Source organism: Lygodium microphyllum, chromosome 9 (genome assembly GCF_053477565.2).
Source record: "Lygodium microphyllum isolate KBCC chromosome 9, Lygodium_microphyllum_v1.1.10, whole genome shotgun sequence".
NCBI classification, from domain to species: domain Eukaryota; kingdom Viridiplantae; phylum Streptophyta; class Polypodiopsida; order Schizaeales; family Lygodiaceae; genus Lygodium; species Lygodium microphyllum.
In genome coordinates, this window is record NC_141143.1 from 58,534,750 (window position 1) to 58,547,022 (window position 12,273).

General features: G+C 42.5%; 1 protein-coding gene across 1 annotated transcript in view; it reads left to right on the forward strand.

Annotated features, from left to right (window-relative positions):
• LOC148031074 (uncharacterized) overlaps positions 1-11,971 on the forward strand; it is a 48,367-nt gene extending 36,396 nt beyond the window's left edge. Inside the window, exons 7-8 of the mRNA XM_087684600.1 lie at positions 11,222-11,294; positions 11,457-11,971. Coding sequence (XP_087540726.1) covers positions 11,222-11,294; positions 11,457-11,612 — 229 coding nt within the window. The 3' untranslated portion in view covers positions 11,613-11,971. The remainder of the gene's footprint in view (positions 1-11,221; positions 11,295-11,456) is intronic.
• Positions 11,972-12,273: the final 302 nt, after the last annotated feature.

Here is a 12,273-nt window from a genome sequence, read left to right on the forward strand (position 1 = left end):
TCGGTTGCAAGGGCTTGGGAGATAAAAATGGCTGAGATGGGAGTTATATGATGTGTAGCTCTACTATCCTCAATCCAAGGAGTAGCTGGAGTACTCCGTTGTGACGAGTGGATCCTTTGTAGTAACCTCATGAGGAGACAACTCACAGATATGGGCGAGACTTGCATTCTCAAATGTCTCGAAAGAGACGGTGTGGGATTCTGTAGACTAGTCAAATATGCCCAATGGTGTTGAGAATGATGTAGACTGTGATGGCTAATTGGTGGCAACATGGGTCTGGCCTTGCCACTGTCCATGCTAGGGGTTGCTATCACCCTGCCTCCCCTATTGGGGGTTGTTGAGGTTTGAGTCTTAGCTTTTGGTACTGTGTCTTAACAACACTTGTCGTCAAAGTGGCCAACCTTTTGACAATATTGAGAATACATATTTTTCTTAGGTATATATTGCTAGTCGGGTTTTAGAGAGGATAGGGAGTTCCCTTGGGTCTTACTAGCTTGATTTTGGGTTTGATTTTGATTTTGACTTTGATTTGAGTTTTGGTTTTGCTTGCCCTTTTCTTACTGCCTGTTCTGAGACGGAACGAGCACCCCCTCAACGGAGGTCATATTGTGAAACTAATCGAACAACCAAGTGTAACACAGTTGACACTTAAATTCATGGAATGTGGGCATAGTGGGTTGTGAGAGTACTTGCCGCAAAAAATGGAAGTATTTTTGCAGCATCTTGTTAAGGGACAATGTGGCCTAATCATCAGAGAACTTAGGAGCCCCGTGATAGAGAACTCGGCGAGAAGTCGCCGATAATTGGCGAGCTTAACTTTCAAGTTATCCTAGTCAACGATTTTAAAGTTTTGGAGTTCATAGTCAAGATTTATGCGATGGGTCCTATCCCAAGGTGCATACCGATTAGTCAAGTGTGCCCAACACTCTGACGCGGAGTTAAAATGCTAAAATAAGCTCTACGTCAGCTTGACAATAATAGAGGCATTCCTAGCCTTCCATGAGCGGACAACCTCATATGAAACAAGTGTGAGATTGGGTTGGGGTCCAATCCTTGCACAATATTCCATAGGTGCTAGGAGTCAAGGACATGTCTTATTAGATTAGACCAAGTAGTGTAGTTAGATTTGTTAAAACGAGTCTTATGAGTGAAAGCATGCTTGCTTGATCAGGAAGAAGACCATGAGGTGTCAGATAGGTAGGGTAAGAAGGGTAGTGTGGGTAAGAAGGAGGTGGTGAAGGGGGATAAGGAGGAGGAGGTGGGTAGGCAAAAATAGGCTGTATGTGTCCAATGAGTGCTGATTGATATGGAGGCATTGGGAAATGAATGTTTCCATAAGCTGTTAGTGAAGGTGGAGGCACTAGGACACTTGAGCCTTGTCCAAATGTCAGTTGGGATACAACAAAATGACCAGAAGGCCCACTAGGTAATGCCATTGAGGCAAATTGTTGTACCAAAGGATCCATGCTGGGTAATTGCTCGGAGGGAATCCCAAGCAATTCTAAGTGTGAAAATGTGTAGAAGGGAGGACAAGCCTCCATCATGGGTACACCACTTAGTTGAGGAAAGGTGAGGTGCTAACGGCCATGCCTAAGGGTGAAGTATCCCCTAGTGTGGTATGTGAGGCATGTGAGGTGCACTTAATGGATATGTAAAGGAAGGTGCATCAATAGAAGAGGGAGGGATGGATGGGAGATTAAATGGATTGGTAGATGCAATAGTGGGAAATGCTTTTGGTTCCTTTTGTCCATTAAATGCATTGAATTGAAATGCAGAAAGAGACGATTCACCTACTTCAAAATAACCTTGAGATGAAGTAACTAAAGGAAAAGAAGGGGGAGAGCTTAGAGATGGTTGAGTAAATCTTTTGTACTCTTTACCTTTCATTGAATTTAGAAACAAAAGTTTGTCTTCTTTAGGACTAATGAACCAATATCTTGATTGCATGGTCCTCTCTTCATGAGAATCACCAAAATCTTGCGGAAAAGAGGAAGTGGAATCAAAAGATTGGGAAGTATGAATCTGCATACTTGACATAGGAGTAAAAGAGGATAGAGATGTGAATTGCATAGATGAGAGAGAAATAAGTGAATGGTGTGGATGCAGATGAAAGAGAGATGAATGGTTTGTACCCCATGCCCATTTCCATGATAGGATGGCCAATTGTTGAGCTAAAACATGCTTTACAGCTGATTAGCATTTTTAAACAGCCCTAAAACACACTTAATTAATGAAAATGCAAATTTGGTGCGTGGTTCGAGAGAGTTTGGGTGGTCTCCCAAAACCCTAATTTTTTGGGCATCCTTCAACATCTATAAATAGATAGGTTGTCCACCATTCAACCTTATTCTTTCAGTGCAGATTTTAGCCATAAGCCTTCACCCACATGGCTGTCTACCCTTCGTGACTGCTGCCACTCCTCAGTAGCCCTTGCAGTGCCTGGCGCCTTTCTCCTTGGCTATCGCCCACTGTTGGCACCCTCTTCCCTGTTGTGTTTGGACTCTTCTCCCATCGCTAGTGCACAGTCTGCCTCCTCTAGCTTGTGTTTGGACACTCCACCAGGCGATTGAAACCAGTCTTCCTTCTTAGATAGGATGGTAAATAATCTAATTAAGCACTTAATTACAACAATTAACAAATTCCCAAAATTGAAATGAACACTTTATCATACAATCTTGGACATTGGACAGCTTGTTGGTGTTAGAGATTGTCATCCCCGAGACAGGCATTTTCCTCAGTTAGACTGTGTACATATGTAGTTTTCCAGCCAGGGAGTCATTCGAGAGTGGTTCTATGTGCGGAGCAATGTTTTCATTTGCCAATGTCACCTCAGCAGCCAGACATGCAGGTTACAGTCACGTGGCAGTCCAGTCCGGATTGTGAAGTCCAGTCGGCCAGATTTCACACAGTCGGCTGACCTGTCAAATTTTTTACTTTTTCTTCATGCTATAAATAGCCTGCCACCAACACACTCTCATTCTTGTAGTTGCAGATTTCAAGGTAGAGATCGGGCAGATTGCAGTAGACTTCGAGGTGTCCAACAAGGAGACATTGTTGAGGTCGAGATACACAAACATACGGACTGCGCCCGTGTACATATGTGCATTGCTTTGTATTTAGCATACTTTATACAACAAATCTTCTTGTTCTCTCTCTCTCTCTCTCTCTCTCTCTCCTCTGTGTTCACCCTACTCTCTTAGTCTTGGTCCCACGCTTCCGCACCGCTATACTTTGACATGGTATCAGAGCAGTGAAGACAGACAGATTGAGTGACGAACCCATTTGAAGAGGAGATTTCAACGTGACTCAAGGTTGCGTTTCCAACATTGGCAAGCAGGAGGGCTGTGCATTAGAATAAGGCTGAAGCGAGCGTGGGCGTGGGGGAAAGGAGCAAAGTTGGTGAAGTTGCTGCTGTTCCAAAAGGAAGGTTGAGTTTTTGGCCTTCAAGCATAGATTTTACCTTTTCATTGCCTCTGGCAGGTGAAGGAGCGGGACGAGCAAACCATAGTCCTAGTAGGTTGTATTTTTACAGTTAGAGGAGGCTGTTCTTATTTTATGCATGATTATAAGTGAAGATTTCTTCTGAAGTCGAGACAGAGTTTCAGACGATCATGGATCGGAAGGTGCTTGTGCTACCAGCTCTTCCATTAGATCAAAAGCTCGATGACAAAAATTACCGCATCTGGCGGGTCACAATGCTTGCCATTCTAGAGTCCTATGATTTGGCGGAGCTTGTTACGCAGGCTATCCATCGTCCTTCTTCGCGAGACTGAGTCCATGCTCTCTTTCAGTGATAAGGTGGAGTTGGCAAAGGCCGAGGCACATTGGGATAAACTCAATGCTCGCATTCGCTCGTTTTTATCTCTCATGTACTACAGCTGTTCTCTTGCATATTGAGCATTTGACGGTGGCTCGGGAGATATGGCTGGAGTTGGATCAAATGTACAATCGGATGATTGTCATGAAATGGGTTTCTTTGGAAGTGCAGATGCAGACCATGAGTGTCAACAAGTCATCTTCTATGCGGGAGTATATCAACAGGCTGAGGCAGCTTTAGATGCAAGTTTAAAACGCAGGGAAGGTGATCACTTTTGAAGACATGGCAATAACTCTCCTTTCATAGTTACCATCCCGCTTGAGTGGTTTTTATTCCGCCTTGATTGCTTCAAGGTGGTTTGAGACTCTTCGGTGGGAAGAGTTGGTTCCTATGGTCTTGGACCAAGAGGAGGAATTGAAAGGAACCAATGCTGTGAAATCTGCGGCCTTGGTTGGTCAGTCCTCTCAAAAGCAGGGGAAGGACTAAAAGGAGGAGGACAAATCTAACAAGGACAAAAACAAGGAGTCTACTTGTCACATTTGTGGCAAAATAGGTCACTAGAAGAAGGATTGCCCCGACAAGGAGAAGAAAGAGGAGGAGAAGAAGGAGAAATCTTCAAAGGATTCCAGAGCGGTGGCTGCTCTCTCATCAGCTGCTTTCCTCCATTTGGAGGTGGTTGAGGATTCACCCCTAACAGCTTCTAATACTGCGTTGACGGTCCCATACACTCGGGAGTGGATTGTTGACAGCGGTGCCTCCTAGTACATGACTCCTTCAGTACGTGTTGCTCATTTGCGGCCTTCGTATGGCCAGATTCTCATTGGTGACAATTCGTCTATTCCTATATAGGGACAGGACAACATGCATCTTATTCCAGATGGACATAGTGGTGCCTATACATCCGAGGTACTTTATGTGTTGGCTTTGGGGTATCATCTTCTCTCGGTGCACAAGATTTGTGCCCTCCGCCTTTTGGTTGTCCCTTGGGCAAGCATTTTCCTCAGTTAGGCTGTGTACATATGCAGTTTCCAGCCAGACAGCCATTCGAGAGTGGTTCGGTGTGTGGAGTAGTGTTTTCAACTGTTAGTGCAACGTTAGCAGTGCCACATCAGTAGCAAGACATGTAGGTTTTAGTCGGACTGCCACGTGGTTCGGTGTGTGGAGCAGTGTTTTCAACTGTCAGTGCAACGTTAGCAGTGCCACATCAGTAGCAAGACATGTAGGTTTTAGTTGGACTGCCACGTGGCAATCCAGTTGGATTGTGCAGTCCAATTGGCCAGATTTCAGCACAATCGGCAGCTGACCTGAAAAATTTTCACTTTTTCTTCAGCCTATAAATAGAGTGCCACCAGCACCCTCTCTCATTCTTGCAGTTGCAGATTTTAGGGCAGAGATCAGGCAGATTGCAGCAAACTTTGAGGTGTCCAACAGGGAGACACTGTCGAGGTCAAGATACGCAGACATACGGATTGTGCCCGTGTACATATCTACATTCCATTGTATTCAACATACTTTATACAACAGATCTTCTTGTTCTTTGTCTCTCTCTCTCTCTCTCTCTCTCTCTCTCTCTCTCTCTCTTTCTCTCTCTCTCTTCTCTGTGTTCACCCTGCTCTCTTAGTCTTGGTCCCATGTTTCCGCATCGTTGCACTTTGACAGTTGGTCTCAAAACTGGTGCCCCTAGTGGTATTTCTTTACCTTTTATTGCAAATGGATGGAGTACAACTGAGATCCTCTGATATTCTCCGCTAATCCAAGTACCTCTTGCTATTAGAATTGATTATCAAGCCTCCAAATAAATTTACCCCTTGGTTTACTTGGGGATTGGCCTTCACCCTGCTCCTTGAAAGACAAATTCAACCCTAAATTTGATATTGGTTAGGGTTTTAAAAAGCGTATGAACTAAGGATCATTTGCTAATTGCATTAATATTTCAGCTGTTGTCCTTAGTTGATCTTTACACTGGTCATCAAGTTTCTCTTCCTCTTGTTGGTCGTCAGCTTCAAGAGACCTAGAAGGACCCACATTTTGGTCAAAACCAACATTATTAGCTTGTTGTCCATGCTACATGCCTTGTCCAAGATCAGACATTGCACTTTCTCCAATACTTTGTGAGTTTTCAAATTGAGAGGCATTATCGTTGCTTGATTCCGTTTCACTATTTGAAGACATTCTTGTTGTAATGCTCAGTTGAATAGAATTTCAGCACTAGAGCAAAGCTTTTGATCTTTAATTAGGTACGTCAAGCCCACGAAGTCAAGGGAATTGTGGTATCCTAGCAATGGAACCATGAAACTAGCCTTCCTTCTCAGATAGGGTGGTAAATAACCTAATTAAGCGCTTAGTTATAGTAATTAACAAATTCACAAAACTGAAATGCATACCTTACTATATGATCCTGGACATTGGATAGCTTGTTGGCCCAAAAATTGGCACCCCTTGCCATATTTCTTTAACTTTTATTGCAAATGGATGGAGTACAACTGAGATCTTTTGACCTCCTCCGCTAATCCAAGTGCCTCTCTTTGTCAAAATTGACTAACAAGCCTCCAAACTAATTTTTCCCTTGGTTTGCTTAGGGATTGGCCTTCACCTGCTCTTTAAAAGGAAAATTCAGTTCCAAATTTGATATTGGTTGGTTGGCCTCTTGAATCTCCTTGAAATTCCTCAATTTCAGCCATTGGAATTCAAGTCTTAAACCCTCAATTTTGAGCACACATCTTGGAGCGGCTGTCAAAACCCTAATTTTTGTTGTAAATTAGAGTTTATAGCAGAGATTGATTGAAATCTCTTTCTCTAATGGCTCAAATTGTTGGAAAATGTTGAGATAACTTGAGAGATGGTTGGGGGATAAAAGAGAATGGTTTGGAGAGAGAAATTTTAGAGTTTTATCATAAGAAATCCTCAAACAATCATGGAAGATGCCACCTACAGCCTAGGACTGACAGAAAGGCAGTAGTCTCTAGTGTATGTTGTCACCTGCACCAAAAGGGCCTTGGGCTGCTGTCACGTGCACTTGAAGGGCTCCAAACTATTGTCATATGCTGTAGCATTGATCCTTGGTGGCTACAAATCACATTAGCAGCCTCTCCTTGCTCTCTAGCAGTCTTCTTTTCTCTCACAATGGCTAGAATAGACTTTCACTAGCCCTAAAAACATTTTTTTCACTTGCATGGGCAAATTTTGCCAAGTGGTAACCTTCTAATTCAAATTTTCAGCATTATCTAGTTAATTAAATTTATTTTCAGAATAGTAGTTTTAAAAATTAATATAATAATTATTCTAATTAATTTCACCAAGCAATAATTAAATTAGCTAGGTCAATTTGTCTCCAAGTATCCTTGAGTAGTTATTAGCTCTTAGATTGGCATTAATTAATAATTAATGCCTAGTCTTTAATATCACCACCGATATTTGTGGCCAATGAATTGGTCTAGGCCAAAACGTGACACCGGGTACGACCTAGTACCTGTCAAACATAACTTATTACAGCTTTTGGTAAGATCAAAATATCTCAAAATTTCATGTTTCCTTGACGGCAACAGTTGGCAGTGATCTCCCATACCTTCCGGCAACTTGCTGCTGCTTGCATTTGGCCTTTACTACTCTAGGCCTGCCAACACTCCTTTTTATCCAGGTGTTCCCTACTCTTGCGTTTGCAGCCTTTTGGTGTCGCCACCTTCCTCTTCCATATTCCACAATTGTTGTCAGTATTTCCAATATTTGTTGGGATTTACATTTGACAATTCTCTATCTAACACTCTGAGTGGTGGTCACATTCGTCTGCAGTGGATGTCACTCTTCAACATTGCAGTGCTTTGCCCTCCGACATTTTGTATACTCTTACATTCATTTACATCATTCATTCACTTTAGAGTTTCTTCTCCTTGTGTTTGTCTCTGTGTTTGCATTTTGCATTTTGCGTTTAGGGTTCGTTTCTGTCTGAGTTTGTGTTTCAGCCTTGTCTTATGAGTTGTGTTTCCTTAGTGCAAAACCTAGCATATCTTCACACCAGTCCCTTGTGGAGCTTTTGTCCTTGCAGAATCATTAGACCATTGCACCAAATCTTAAGGGGAAAACTCAGATTTACCTTCAAGTGGTTGTTGAGCCTGATACATAAGAATGGGATTGTACTTGGCATAGGGCCTTTGGACTCCATAGTAGTCCGAAGTCTCTTTGGCCATGCCGAAACCTTGTGGAGGAACTTGTGAGACCCACTCTTGCTTGTTTCTCGATGAATTTGGTTGGGGAGAATGTAGTAATGATGTGGTATTCGAAATCATCTTGCCATCTTGTTGTTTTTAGATCAATGGCCTAGGTTTCTTCGGAGTGGACGCATCTATGATACTATGTAAAGAAATGCCCTAATGCAAAGAACACAAATACAATCGTATGACAAAGCACAAATTGATAACGGAACACAATTAGGGTTAGGGTAACTTAGAGATAATGAACACAATGGATAATTTGGAATGAATGAATCCGAATAATACAATGCTCATGCAACAAATACACTATGTAGTGAATGAATATTGTACCTCGAGAGTCGAACTCGTGTCTCAAGAATTGAGGCAAGGGTTATGAGTTGGAGAGAGTGTCGTACTTTGATGGATGCCGAAACTCAGCAAGGCAGCCTCCAAAGATTTGTGGCAACACAGCAAACACAGTAGTGTGATAGTTGGATCAGTGTCAGTCAGGTAGACAATGCTGAAATTTGCAAACATAGGTAGGAATGATGATGTGGCAGCTGTTTGCTCCTTATAGTCAGCAAAACACAGATTTGAAGATGATGTGGCAGGGCAGAGCAGACAGCAGCAAAACATAGCAGTCTATAGGAGTTGGAAAACTGGGTTAGAGTGGCAGTGGGCTGTATGGCAGCAATGGAGGGTAGAAAACAATGAACGTAGGCTAATCCAGCCCTGAACAGCAGTTGCCAGCAGTAGACAGCTCCGGAACAGTAGTAGATGGCTGAGCAATAGGTGCCAGATGGTAGGAGATAATGATGGGCAGCTCTAGCTGAGATGTCCTCCATGAACTGGTGCTGACAGGGCTTGGAATTTGCAAAAACGAGATTGGAACGAGGGGAGGGTAGGCTGTCTACTTATAGAAAGTTTGGGGTCTCTCAAATTAGGGTTTAATGTGGGACACTGAAACTCTCTCAAACCATTCCCGTTTAAAAGAAATGGTCAACATTCATTAATTAACTTGAATTTTGGGATCGTTTAGTGAAATCGAATGATAATTTAGCTCAACATACTACATTGCTAGAGTTGGTGCACACTGACTTATACAGAACTATGGACACGTCCTCCCTTGGGAAGGCCAAGTATTTGATATTGATTGTTGATGATTTCAATAGATATATGTGGCCATATTTCTTGGAGTACAAAAGTGAGGGGTACTCCAACTTTAATGATGATTGGAAGGTGTTTGTGGAAATGCCAACTACTTTCAAGGTTTGAGGTATATGAGTTGGCCACGGTGCCAGAGTTTTGATTTAACTTCTTTTCTTTTTGTGGAAGATAGGCTTGAAATTTGAAAGATGCCTCAGGGGTATCTCCAAGGTTTGAAGTCACACACACATACCTACCCACATGCTCAAACCACTTGAGTGGGACTGCTTGGATCAATTAGTGTCCCTCTGATAGATGAGAGCTGAGGTGCGATAGTTATTGGGTGAGGTAGAATCTCTCGACTTAAGAATGGGTACAATGTATAAGTGCTCCAGCTCTCGGGGAAGCCTTCACACGTGGCTTTACCAAACATGTATGCCAAGAGTTTTGCCACCACATCTCTAGCATATATCAAGTGCTCAACTACAAATCCATTTTTCTTCTGTGCCTTACCTGAGAGAGATGGATTGATGTGTTGCATGATTTGAAAGTACCAATGATAGGGCCTCAATATGTAGGCTTAAGTATGCACCAAAACCTTTGATCCTTATTAAATGCTTGGTGGTGTAAAGAGTGTTCACCCCTACACACATGCGTGGGTGTGCACTGAGGTGTATTCACACATGGAGGTGATCAATAAGTAACAAGGCCCCCTTTAGGTCATGGGTGGTTAAACTCGTGATACAAAACTTAAAAAGAAAATGGGATGGCTTTACATCAGAAGAGGCAGTGTCTAATTGTGTACAAAAGATTTGATGGCAGGTATACAAAGTAAAAAGATATTTGTAACTGGAGCTAGAACATGGCATGTTCTATCAACAAGGCAGGGATGTGTGATCAGCACATTAGCCAGAGTTTGGCACAGTGATGCCGTTTTGGGCTATTCAGGGCAGTTCAGCTTCAGGTTGGCCCATCAGGGCAGCAAATTGGCCAGTTTCTTTCCCTTGCATCTATATATCTGGCTGCCACATTGTGCCTCCCTCATTGCCTTGATTCTGGCTCTCTTCATCGTCATTGTCATCTCATTATTGCCTGCATTCTCCTCCCTGCTCGGCAGTCCAGTGGCCTTACTGGTGTGGCCAGTCCACACGTGCAAGGGCTGTTGTATTCAGCCTTCGCTTTTCAGATCGGAGTTTTGTTCCTTCAGTTCTGTCTGTGTTCACACTTCTCCTGCACACACACACACACACACACACTCTCTCTCTCTCTCTCTCTCTCTCTCTCTCTCTCTCTCTCTCTCTGACATCTGTGTTATAACTTGCATTTTGCACTCACATATTCTGGCTTCAGTAACAGTAGACACACAAAGAGTGTGAGAGGCAACAGAATCCACTACATCCAATGTACAACCAAGAGATTGGGCCTTGGCACAATGCCTGTCTACACACTTCATAGGCTTCCTGTCTACATGCCAAGATCCAGAAGTGTGGGGATGTCTGGATGAAAGAACAAGCAATAACCTGCCTACATTTGCTAGATGGACCTGGAGAGTTCATTATAGCATACACAAAGTAGAAGAATTTTCATTTGGAAATAAAAATATGCAGGCTTGGCAGAGTTTTGGAGCTTTCAAGGAAAAGCAAGACTGATTATTATTAGTTGGATGATGCCATGTGTCACTTTACTGAGCTCTCTGCAATTTTTTTGTTTCAATGTGCTCACCATAAAAAAGCAACCTTTTTGTAGCTTTAATTATTGCTTGTGTGTGTATATCCTGTATGTCAAAGTATCTGTAAACCACATGTTACTGAGCCACTGCAAATTTATTCCTTTCTGGTAAATGAGTTCACTTTGATGAGTTAATTAAGAGTGGCAAAATTTTTTAATGGTGAGAGTTTAATGACTGCAGTCAGTCTTGAAAAAAAATTACAGCTGCATATCAAGCGGTGGTCTGAAAAAAAAACAGTTTTGCACCCTCTAAATTGGTCCTGGTGTAATGCCTGCACCTTGTAATAAGCATCCCTTCTAGTCCGTACTGGCTTCTAACAAATTGTACTCTTTAACATTCCAGGGAAAACCGCATAATTCCTGGGTTGCGAAGGAAACGGCTACTATGGTCAAAAGAGGAGGAGGAAGTACTAAAGGTTATTATTATTATTATTTTTTGGTGCATGTGCATGTTGTTGGTGCGTTTGTGTGTGTGTGTTTCTCTCTGTGTCTCTGTCTTGCAAAGGACAATTTGGTCATTGTTGTTGCTCACATAAGTGGCAAGGTATATTGGACATAATGAAACTCTCTTATAACAGGAGGGTGTCAAGAAGTTTTCTCGTGATAATGGTGGTTGGGGATTTCAATGGACTCGTATATTGGACTATGGGCAAGGCAAATTTCACCCGAGTCGGACTGATATGGACTTGAAGGATAAGTGGCGAAATCTATCCAAGGCCGTGAAACCAAGCTGAGGTAAAAGATTTTGTATCATCTGCAATAGTCGGCTTCTTTGGGAGGTTTGTCAATATGTAAATCACCATAACTCCTGTAACTATTTTGTACATGGAGACAGTGATATTCACTAGGGTGCACTATATATAGCACTTCACTTTGTGTTCCTGGCAAGTGTTTAATGATGTCATAGAGGGATGCCAATAGGGCGGCCTGGTGGAAGGGAGGGGGTTTAGAGAGAGAGAGAGAGAGAGAGAGAGAGAGTTGTGTTAATGTGTATAAAAGGCCAAATCAGCCTACAAGACATCCCTTAAGACACTGCTGTAACCAACTCTCAAGTAAGCATTTTCGCTATTTCATTGGATGATGCTTCTGTTCTCTAGGCCAGGTTGTTGAATGTATAAATGGATGCACATGCATGCATGTGTCTGCACACACGAGTGAAACTGCTACATAAGAGTGAACCACTGCAGTTACCATTTTTCCGGTTTTCCAATGTTTGGTCCAAGTACCACCCAAAGACAAGACTTGATCAAGTTTTGAGTGGATTATCTCACTACCTTTGCTAGGTAATTTCTAGTTTGCTTAACGTTTTCCTCTGCATATTTTGTATATAAGTTTCCATTCTAATTCTTAGTTTTTGCTTAGCTCTTCCATTTCTTGGTCTTTAAGCTGCAGGGA